This window comes from Ciconia boyciana, chromosome 13 (assembly GCF_034638445.1).
Source record: "Ciconia boyciana chromosome 13, ASM3463844v1, whole genome shotgun sequence".
In the NCBI taxonomy this organism is placed as follows: domain Eukaryota; kingdom Metazoa; phylum Chordata; class Aves; order Ciconiiformes; family Ciconiidae; genus Ciconia; species Ciconia boyciana.
This window is the reverse complement of record NC_132946.1, coordinates 6,025,160-6,037,208: the sequence shown is the minus strand read 5'-3', so window position 1 is coordinate 6,037,208 and position 12,049 is coordinate 6,025,160. Positions and strand designations below refer to the sequence as shown.

General features: G+C 40.1%; 1 protein-coding gene across 5 annotated transcripts in view; it reads right to left on the bottom strand.

Annotated features, from left to right (window-relative positions):
* Positions 1 to 12,049, bottom strand: part of MAD1L1 (mitotic arrest deficient 1 like 1) — a 378,641-nt gene that overhangs the window by 253,418 nt on the left and 113,174 nt on the right. For 4 of the 5 annotated variants that reach the window (XM_072878170.1, XM_072878171.1, XM_072878172.1 and 1 more), the window contains one exon: positions 8,923 to 9,067. In XM_072878170.1, coding sequence (XP_072734271.1) covers positions 8,923 to 9,067 — 145 coding nt within the window. Of the gene's footprint in view, positions 1 to 8,922; positions 9,068 to 9,524; positions 9,692 to 12,049 lie in introns of those variants that run through there. The other variant, XM_072878173.1, reaches the window with a different exon arrangement.

The following is a 12,049-nucleotide window of genomic DNA, read 5'->3' as shown; positions in this document are numbered from 1 at the left end:
AAAAAAAATCCACTGCGATTCAACTTCAAGCAAACCCAGTTAATCCAGTTTTATGGCTGAGAATTAAAACAGAGAGAAGTCAGAGATTCAAAGCTGCAGTTCTTGTGGCAATACCACCACTCTAAGAGGCACAGATATTAATGCCTTCAAACCATAAGTATTTGAGGAACAAAGAAATGCAAAAAACCCCGTTTGTGCAGCTTATCCTAGCTAGTATTTTAAAGCCTGTTGTTCAGAAATCCTAATTCCCTTCCCCTGTCCTTGGATGCTGCCCAAGCCCATGCGTAGCTACCTCACTTGGCCACCTCTTGCTGTTTGCCCTTCCCTTGATTGCGAGGCGCAGAAGCGAGGTTTGTTCTGCCCAACTTCCCTTAACAATAACTCCCTCGTTCCACCCATCCATCTTCCCGCTTGCTTCTCTGCCATATCTGCTCGACCATCCTTCATAATTCAGGGCCGAGAAACTAAGGAATAAATGTTACAGCACACGCATCAAGGGAACTATAACTTTGAATTACCTGACCTGGGTGAGTTTAAATTCTCAGCCATAACATTGGATTAACCTGATTTCTTTTTATTGAATATTTTACCTTTAGAAGTCCTACAGCCCTTTCTCTCAGGGAAGTATGAGAACTGAAGGTCAAATAAATTATTTTATGGGTATATTTCTAATTTTCATAATCTAACCCCTTAGCATTGAGCATTAATATCAAGTGATGGTAGGACAAAGCAGAATCCAGTCAGTATTCTAGGAAAAAAGTTCACATTTCTGTAGCCCTTCAAAAATACCTCATAACTTTTAACTGTGCTGCATATTCTGAATTGTTATAAAATTTTTAAAAACAACCTCTAAACACCTTGCTTAAATAGAAATTGTCAAACATAACATCAGTAAGAATACAGAGGCTGTCCTTGTGCCTCCACCTCAAAAGCATCAGATATAAAGATAGTAATGAACACTGTATTTTTATCATTGCAAGGTTTACCAGATACATAAAAAGGCAAGAGAAAGAATTACACAAAACTGATTCCCAAGAAATTGCTAAGATAATGTTTATGAGCTCTTTCATGCTCCTAAAAGGGAAAGGGAATCAAGGCCCACGAGTCAATTTATCTTTTGCCTCCAGGCTGGTCATTTGAAGCTAACATCCACCATTTCCATGTCAAAAGCCCTCAGGTGACTAAGCTCTACTCTAACAAAGCCTATCACCTTCATGCCTCTGTGGAACAAATTCCTATAGGCACCCATACAGGTACACAAAGAGGTAGAATATCCAAAGTCAGTGAAAAGGCAAATTTATCCACTAGCTATGAAGAATTAGGGCAACACCAGATCAAGAGCAAAAGATCTCACTAGAGAGGATCCAACGGAAAGCGAGAAGGTAAGGGCAGAGCATGCTCCCAAACATCGGCGGTGCCCCCAGCCAGTGAACAAACTCAGTCATCTCAGATCCAGAGATCACTTCCACAGATGCAGACTGAGAAGTCAGAAACTAAGGGAACTCTTATGCTTTGAAAAGTCATTTTGGAGCAGATAAGGAAGTAAGAACTCAACAACTCTGCTGCTTTCTTCACTGAGTAAAAAAAGTGAGTAGTAAACCTGTGACCAAATCAGGCAAAGTAAGGAAGCTAGTGTCAAACAAAGAAAACCAAGCAAAGGAGAAGCATGCACTTGTCCAGGAGCCCATGCCAGAAAATACACACATTTCTCCTGTCTTTCAGAAATCTGCAAATCTCACTTGAGAAACAGTAATATTTTCTGGTTTAGTTTAAAGATATTTCCTCCTTCCAAATAGTCTTGTGCACTGCTTTGAAACTACTACAGACAGTACCTTCTCCAAACACATCGATTTCAGCTCTCCTTATTCTTTCTAGAGAGATTCTGCAATTGTATTAGCAAATGATATTAGCAGGCCTTGCGGAACAGCCTGTTACAAAGGAAAATGGCTTGTGCTTGCTTTATTCTGGAAGACAATTGCCATTTGCTTAATATAGTCATGATATTTTACTGAGGTAATTATACTCTTAGCTATCAGTAACAATTAAACCCTTAGACTGAGGTTGCTTAATAAAGGTCTCAAAATAAATAACACATTCCAAACACAATATTTTTAAATGTCAAGCATGCAAATAAGATCCTGTAATGAATATAACAAAGCATCAAGTATAAATCAGCACAAAGTTAGTCTGTCATTATACAAATCTCTGCAAAAATTACCGTTAGAGTATTGTCGTATTCTGATCAGCATGCTAAAGAAAGGGCAGCGCAGGCACTGCAGATGAAACCATTTCATTAAATGTTATGAGTGGCTCATGAGAAAGGCAGGGTGAAGCCACCAACGCTGCCATGTTTCTATAGTTCCAGAGCTGAGTGACTTGTGTAACGCAGTCAAGACTATGGTGAGGCTGATAAAATTTATATTTGTTCTTCTATATTTTCTGTAGCAACTTCCATGAAAACTAGAGTCAGACCATTCCGTTACAAGCTAAATAAAACCCAGAAGCAGTCAAATTACAGAGTACAGACAAAGGAGGAAAATCACTCTCAGACTCTGAGGTCTGGAGATATTTGAGATCAGGTCAATAGATCTAGAGAGCTGTTACATATGGAAGGGGAGAGCATGGTTTAAAGGTCCTTACAATGCAGACAGCAAGATGATTAAGGAAGGTGAAGTCGACCAGTGACAGACATTTAAAAAAAACCAAACAAACAAAAAAAACCCAAAACACACAAGACAGGAAAAGTGTTGTCAGAATAAATACTTGCAGAATCTCTTTGTGGAGCATCCATTGCAGGCAAAGAGCAAATTACCTCCAATACTGCTACATCTGGGATGCAGCTGCCCGAGCTCCAGAAGGTGGTTAGGTGAATCAGGACTAAAACATGACAAAGTAAATAACTGGAAAAAGTTACTCAAAAAAATCACAACAAATTTGGGTTATACAGGGAGAAAAAAAAACCCTAGTGTTAAAAGAAATCCTCCCAGAACTCTCTTTCCCGGAAGTACCTCCACTTCACAAGACACAAGGCTGTCAGAGACCAACAGAAGTAAACACAAAATGTGGTATTTCCTCAACCCCAACAGAAAATGTCTACAGCAGCAGTCAAACTCCTAAATCCCACTTTCTCCTCACAAAACGTAGCATGCTTTATCCAGTAACCCAGACACTCCTGTGTAAACCACAAACACGAAGCTCAACATCCACCCTGCATCAGACTGAACTCGGGATCAATATAGCACCAGCTAACGGGGGGGAGAGGGGTGATTTTTCATCAAAGCAACTACCTCATCTCTGGCCTGTTAGTCCTCATCCTTTAAAGAAGGCAGTCTGGGAATTAAAATGCATGATGTTACTGGATACTAAAAATTACAATTCAGTAGAGACCTGTTCAAACCCCCCATACTCCACAGGCAGCAAGTACCTCTTTCTCTCTGTCCTACAGCAGTTAATGATCTTCTCTCTTCCCTTGCTATCATCCCCCTCCACCCATAACTACCAATCACCTTTTCTCTGAAATTATTTAACTGATTAATATAATCAAGTTGAAATTAAAGGGAACTGTGCTCAATCTAAAAGGTTGTTGAGACTCTTTCAAACACCAAGTGCCTTGTCTCCCCTCTTCTCAAGCATGCAGGATGATCTAGTAAGTACCACCTCACCTGACAAAACTTGCCTTGCTGAATCACAGAAGAGGGAGCAGTGGAATCGCTTTAAAATGTATTTATTTGCAGGCATAAAAAGGAAGATAACTTCCACGGGTTTATAAAAATCTACGAAGGGCAGACACGGGGAGCAGCGGGAAAGGATTGGCAAGGGTCAGGCTGACAGCAGATAACAATTGCCTGTAGAGTGGCAGCACAGCTGGTGATGCATGAGTAATGGCGCTGCTTAAATGATATACATGGAGTCATGAAGTGGATCGAAGGAAGGAAGAAGCATCATTATCATAACAGCCAGGGAAAAGCATTCGATACTGCCCGTAACACGGAGGAGCAGCTCAGTTCTGCCCCAAAGCTGTCCATGCTACCTGGGTATAATACCCAAAAGAAGGTCTGTTGCAAGGCATCTGTTTGCCAGACTGGCTGTTTTGATCGCTACTGAGTGTAATATTGAGTGCAATATTTAAAGTTAAATTTTTACGTATCCCAGAAAAAGGGTTAATTCACCTCCTTCACTGAAACCCCAGAACTTCAAGATCCTTCCTTGTACTTTAAAATCGTCTACCTCCTAAGAAAAAAAATCATAATGCAGGACCCAATATGACAGAGAAACCGTCAGCATTATTTTAAATCTTTACTGATTACAAAACAAAGCAGATGGCAAATCAAGTCATGAACTCCGCATCTGCCATGCTTAATGAACAGTTTAATTACCTAGTCCCATTTCTGATGCATCTCTGCCATTCTCGGCTCTGGGAGTCACTTACATACTTTGCACTGACTCTTGCGAAGATATCTCCAGGAACATGTGGTATGAACAGTCAGCTGGAGTTGGTTAATCAATAATTCTTTAATCTGTAACTTTTATGGTGATGGCCTAAATTATGTCTCAATAGAAACAGATTTCCTATTAGATCACATGATCTGGTTGAGCACTCAGAACACAAAATGGAATTTTTCAGCCTCTTCTCCAGGCAGCGGAGTACCCAAAGGCAGACAAATGCACAGACGGGAAATAAACACAGCAAAACAACAACATCCAGTACAATCAGATTAATTCATTTGCTGCGTTATGCCATATATGAGAGCAAGGGATGCAATTAGGACAGTGTACATTCAAAAAGTCTACAATTTGAGAAGCAAATTGGACTCATATGGAGTAAGTTACAACAAGTAACTGAAATTGGGTTTCACATTTTGAGTTTCGATGTATGCAAATAGGCAAGAGCTTCCCCCGAAGGATCATGCACTGGCTGCAAAAAAGCAGGGCATTTTGTCTCTGGTCAAATCTGCTGCACATGTTATAGGCTGCCTAGTCACTCTGCAGCTCTGTGCAGTTATGTCCACCAGCTCTGTGCACAGAAGAAATAACTGTTTTAAGGAGTCGCTGAACAGCACGCATGCAGGAGAAAAGGCTGGCAGGCCTGAACCCTACCAGGAGCTAAGTAAGGAATACAGCTAAGGGCTGATCGCGACCAGGTAAAATCACACGAGGAAAGGAGAAGGTGACAACCCTAAAAAGATCCATGCAAGCCAACTTTTGGCCCTCCACAACAGAAGGCTTTGGGAACCTTTCAGTGTGCCTTTACTGCTTTTCTCCAACCTCACTTCTGCTGCACAGGGTCCATTTGTGCCTCCTGAAAGCTGCCCTCCTGACACAAATAGACCAGAGCTTTGTTTCCATGAAATATTGAGTCAATCAGCTGCTTGCACTCAGATAAGGATTTTCAGAACAGGTTTTTCATTTTGGGACGCCTACATGTCATATAAAATTTCCTAAGAGATTAAAATTTTAGCCATTCAGTAGCAGAATTGACTGTTTTTAATAAGCCTACTTCATAACCAAAGACCAGGAGTAGTGTGCAAAGCTCTCAGCAAAAGAGAAATACTCACAAGCTTAAGGACAACACAAAAGTCAAATACAAAACTGTGTAGGTAAACATGGCAGTCAAAGCCAATACAGCAGTAAATCAAACAGGAAAAAGGGCAGAGGTCTTTCCCCAGCACTTCAGGTATCGCCCACTGCTGCTGTATTGGAACTACCTCGGGTTAATAAAGCGAAGATTAAAGATTTCCCTAAAACTCTGAGCAAAGCCAAAGCAAAAAGACAGCACAACAGACAGTGAACCCAGCCAAGGGGATTTCTAAAAGAGGGAGTGATTACATCCCTTCAAGCATCAATGTCTTTTTCATCACCTTAAGTGAACAGAGTGACACTCCAGGAGATACTTTCAAGCCATCAATGTCTGAAAACCTCTAGGGTGTCCAAATCTAGTCTTATGTTTCACTGAAAACATGTAGATCAGAAAACTTAAGTCCTGCCCTGATTTACAAGGGCATATGGGAGAAAGTAATCAACTAGCATGTTCTAAACAGCGGTTTGTCAACAGGAATAACCAGGACGCAGCTCCTATGCCAGCCCGCTGTCAGAGGTGGAATCGATTGGGCTGGACCACTGCACTAGTATGGCAAAGACCGGAGAACACTGTTCTTCAGGTTTGCCAGGGAAGAGAGATTTGTAGTGACTCACCGAACTATCCTAGACTGACAAATGTGCCAATTCCAAACAGTAAACCAACTGGAAAGGCCCAAGTAAGGTCAAGAAAGCCCAAAAGAAGTAAATGAGGCGAGGAAGCAAGCAATGGGGGGAGAAGTTAAATGCACTGAAATGGAAATATGAGAGCAACCAAGAAAGACAGAGACTGTGGCAAGTAGAAAATGAACAAGTGAGATAGGCAATCTATGAAAGCCAAAAAATATTATTTGAAGCTTGAGGAAAAATATTCAATAGCCATAAAAGTAAGCTGAGAAAGAATCAGATTGGCAAAGCAAGTACCTCCTGAAGAGATTATGTTTACTACTAAAGTATTAGGTACTGCTGTTATCAAATGAAGAACAGCTTATCGTTTTCTATTGATCTTTTAAAACATATTCAAGGCCTGAGACTTCCAGGTTACAATTAGAGCCCAAAGAAAGGATAGCTGTTACTGCATGAAATTTGCACTGTTAAACATGTCTGATGCCTTTCAATCCTTATTTGCTCAGCATTCAGGAACAGATTCACTGCCCTACTAGAGGGTCAAATATACACAAATGCAAAAATCACACTATCAAAAGCAATAGCAATTCAATCATATATATTATTGTCTTCCCCAAATTAGATTTTCACAGTCCTATTTAACAAGACAAAGATTCAATAGAGCTCATCTTTTCCATTCTCAAATTACATAGAAGCATACTGTACTACTGATGCCACTAATTAGATGATTAAATACCATTCTAGGTGATATGCTTTCAATGTAAAATAATTATTTTTAACAGGCAATATATTTGCTCAATCTCATTTTAAATCACAGTATCATACTTTTTTAATTAAATGAAATTCCTTCTGATTTTGCATGAGAAGAGCAACCAGTAGGAGAAATAGTGCCAAGGATAGATTGCCCAAGTACCATAATGCATGTACTTCTTCACAAAGGACCCCAGCATTCTCTGGATGGAATATAAATTTTCAGAGAACAGCGAAGTCTTTATTCCCTTAAAACAGGTCAGTTGAGGAATCATTGAGCACACTGGAAACTTCCATTGTCAAAACACAAGCTTATTTGCCATAGTCTGATGAAGGACATTTCCAACTTTTGCTCTACTCCTCTTCAAGGGGAGGATAGCAAATGAGCAAAGGTTCTGTCTTTCTATATAAATTAGGGTACAATCCATTACATGACAAAATACTGTTGTCTTTTTGTCCAGTACTTAAAGAAAAGTATTGATATTTTGTGTTCTATGACAAAACATGTTTCTGCTGAGGACTGGAAATAAGTTAACAAAGGGAATATTTTAGAAACCATCCGAGAAACTTCCCTCAGGGCTGAGCAGGCCAGCACAATGCTAGACAGCTGAGAAGGTTGTAAAGGAAGGATTTTTATCGGGTTCAGTATCCACCTGTGTCATACCCAGTCATGCCAGTACCAAAACTGGAACAGTATGGAGGGCTGGCTGCAGCTGGGCGTATTAGAAAAACTGAGAAGAGATGCCTTTTCTGTTTCCATGGAGAGAGTTTGGTCCATGCACCTTGATTGTAGGGCTTGCTTCAGTGTAAAGCAGAAAGAACTGATGTCATTTTTCTCTTCTCACTTATGTGACTCTCTGTGGCATCAAATTCTGCAGCCAGAAGATCTGATAGAATATCCTCTTGTAAAGCAGTTGCTTCATGCTTCAAGAAGCCCTGCTTACTGCACCATACATCATGGACTCTTTGGCTTAACAATGACATGGAATTACACAGAATTGGGTGCAGCACAATTAAAACCCATCAAAATGCTTTAGTTGATGCTGAAAATTAGAGTCTAAAGCACAAGCAGCAGAACAGCTCCTTTCCCTCTTGCTCAGACACTCCCATACCAGCAGCTTTCCTCCCCGTACACAGTGATGTGCCTGGCTTCCTCTCACTCACTCTAACCACTCGAGTCTGACCTTACACATGCACATAAGCTTACTTACGTGAGCAGCTTTATACCGTCAGGGAGATTGCTCAGATGAGTGAAGTTTTGTGAGTATTCTTGGAAAGTGAAGTACCTATCATTCTGACTATAGAGAATTATTATTCCCTTTGGGTAAAGAGCATTCTCAGAATTTAATATGAAGTTTGCAATGCTCTACAGACTTCAAAATTATTGTATAGAATTTCATCACGAGAGCATACCTGATATAGGATAATGCAGACTTCTTTGATATATCCTATAGACAGAATCTTAAAATGTATTTTCAATTTACTGGTCTAGTGCCTACCATTACATTTGAACAGACTTTCAGCATAAGAGGAAGGCGAATCTCTTACTCTCTGTAAATTGTTTTTCCACAGGAACAGTTGACAAGGTGCCATCGTTTCGTTCTCTTTAGGAAAGGAGGCGATGCAGCCAAAGCCATTATAAATTCCCTTCAGTGGCTCAAAGCACTCTAGCGACAACACAATTCAATTCTCTGCCCTCGCACAAATGCCAAGCCTGAGACAAAGTCACGTATCACCAACGCAGCATGACCCCACATGGGGGGAACACTAGCAAAGCCTTAGGATGTACTAGTACTTTTAACGCAGCCCCAAAGACAAGTTTCATGTCTCTTATAGCATCCGCTATGCAAAGACCCCATAGCAACTTTGTAGTACCAGTTACAGAGGTGAACAAAGAAGAAATAGCAAGGACTACACCTGGAGGAAAGACATAAGGACATGGGCTTTTCCAAACATTTTCTAGAAACTCACCTTGGTGAGTAGCAGTACACGTTTCTGCAGCCGTCTGACCAGTGCTTCATGCTGCTCACGTTTCTTCTTCTCATCCAAGAGCTGGCTCTGAATCCGTAGTATTTCTTCCTGTAGCTGCTGCCGGGCCTTCTCCAGTATTCGGGCACTAGAAAAGATAATACAGACCTGTGAAATCTTGACCACTGTGTCTTAGTCAGATCAGAAAAACCTGAGAGGAGAAGCATCACCATGATACCAGGACACTGGAGCTGGTGCCATTTCATCTTACAGCTGCACTACTGGAAACCAAGTTGCTGCAGTCTCATTATCAGCTGTTCTCAGAAAAAGATATAAGAGACGAACCATCCCAGTGACAGCCTTCTTGTTCAGCACAAGACAATTACTGGAACCTCACATATAAAAAGCATTTAAATAATTGCATATCTATTTCAAAATCAACCAGTTTGCCCTTGAGAAGATGCCTTGTTTTCAACAAACGATGCATGATCTTGGGTTCTACTGTATCTTTTAATCTTTTTCTACCAAAGTAGAAGTAAAACTGAGGTTTAATATGACCTGCTTTGACAGACAGATAATACTCAGCAAGTAATTATAGCCACCACCTGCACATTATTCTTGCCAGCAATCTATATTGGAAGAGAAATGTCGTCTGAGGCCAGGTGATCAGCACTTCTTTTGCAATGCAGGCATGATTCTCAATTAAGCCAGAATAGCTTGGTCCCTCTTCTTCTGAGCTCTCTGTGCAGCATGACATGGTGACGCACAATTATCCATGTATTCCTGGAGATGTTCTTCATGCATGCCCTTCAGGCACTCAGTCTGCTGCTGGGACACCAATGGACAGCTGTTCCAATGCACTCATCAAGCAGCTCATCACGGATCCAAGTATGCTGGCAAAGTACTTGATCGGTAACAAAATAAAGAGTGAAATAATTCTTGTGATTATTAGGAGTCAGTTCATAATTTAAGTATGGCAAGTTTATCCAAGACTGCACTAACTTTAAATACTTAAAGAGTGAGCAGGACATGAAAAAAAGTAATGTACACAAGTCAAAAACCCTCAAGCAAGCTAGAAAGATCAAAACCAACATCTCTAGCTTACTCAGAAACAGAAGATCTTTGTTTCTCTGATGCTAAAAACAACACTGGAAAATTTATGAGTGCTTCAGAGGGGTACTCTTTATCATTATAATTAAAATAAATAAAAATTATTTTAAATATAATAGCACTATTGTTAAGGTACTGTTTAGATAGATCTGAAAGGGAACACTGCCTTAAAAAACACTCAGCATAAATCAAGTACATCCTGCACTGCCAGGTCACCAAATTGTACTTCTTGGGAAATTTATGTAGGAATTCACCAAAATCCCCAAGCAGCTGTCTCCCTACCTCAAAATCCTCCTTTCTGAAGAAAAATATGCATTTTAAAACACTGGATGAATCAGAAGCCTGTTTAAAGCTCCAGTTCAATTTGGAACCATTCATAGACCAATTTAATAATCAGGGACTGTGAAATAGTCTTTTCATTGTTGTATTCAGGTGGGAAAGTTCATCAAGAGGGCTCCAAATCTGCATTTGAAAATGGATAATTTCATTACCAGGGCACCACTACTTCCTTGGTTGTGTTTTAATTGATCAGTTAAAAAGGGAACCTGTGCCCAAGACCAGTATCTATAGTGAAGGAACATGAAGCGGCGCCAGCCTTGCACTGTGTGCTCCCTTCCCCACCCCAACCTCAGCAAACATCTCAAATTCAGTCTCGTGGATACTTAATAGAAACACTAGCCACCTTCTTATTGAACAATGCAAGAATTCCACAGGATAAAGTGGAGAATCAACTCCTGTCAGATTCTACAAAATAAATCCATATTAAAAAATTTCCTAGAAGCCAACATCCGAAGACAACAAATAGCAGGCTGAGTCCTGGCATACCATGAAATATGGGATAAAATTAAGTGGTATAACCGAAACATCAAATGTCACAAGCACATATATACCACTCAAGAAGTGACTACTTGCAGTGTACAAAAACCACATCATTCAGACGTTACAGTTGCCAAATTATAAAACTACCCATCACTGCTCTCCAGACCATGCTTTTGTTGGAGGTTACCACTTTGCAGTATAGCTAGCAAACTCAAACATGTGCTCACACCTCAGCTGCTCAGTTCACAATACAGCATCCTACACCTTAAACACCTTCAGGGGCCATTTAGGCCAACAGTAATTTCCAGTAGATGGACACAACTTGGGCAACATCTTAAAATGTTACAAGAAGATTCATCACACCATGCCTCTCAAAATCCTAGACTTAAAACACTTATCCCCCTTCCCTAGGGCTTGTACTAAGACAGACTCTGCTAAGCTTGTGCTAAGACAGACTTTACGCCCATGCATACATGCCAGCCTACCAGGTTTGCAACAGGTCAGCCTTCAATACAGGGCAGAATGGATGGATGAGACCAGGTAACCTCAGCCACTGACCTAAGTTTCATTAGAGTTTGTTCAACGATATTCTTTTTTTATGCATAGAATAAATAATAAGTACAAAACCCTTATGAGATGTGTTATAACAAATTAAATCGCACTATGGAAACCTTACTGCAAATATTACTTGCTCTATCAAAGAAACTTAGTCCTGATTAGAGTCAGAACAGAAGAAAAAAATGCAAACATGAGATTAAATACTACAAAACAGCCAGAATCTCACATTGGGTTATTGCAAAACATTTTGATAGGACAATGGAGAAATCTTTTTTTCTTAATCTTTCAATATTGTGACTTACTTCTATAAATGCTGAGTGGACTGATGGATTATGATTGAGCTGACATTCACAAAGAAAAATTAGATATGGGCTAGGTTTCCTTCTTGAAATAATGAAAAATATTTGAGATTCACATCTTATGGAGATCACAGACATTGTCACATACACACCTCTTAAACTAGGTTGGAAAATTAGTGTTTTAAAACATGAGAAAAATTAAGCCAAGGAAGACAAATGGACAATTTCCTCAGCCATTGCATGGCGTTTGGAAAGAACACCATCATCTGCTTATATTTCAGTCTCGGATCAAGTGCGATGTTAATATAGATAAAATTTAAATGCCAGAGGTGTCTATGAAAGCA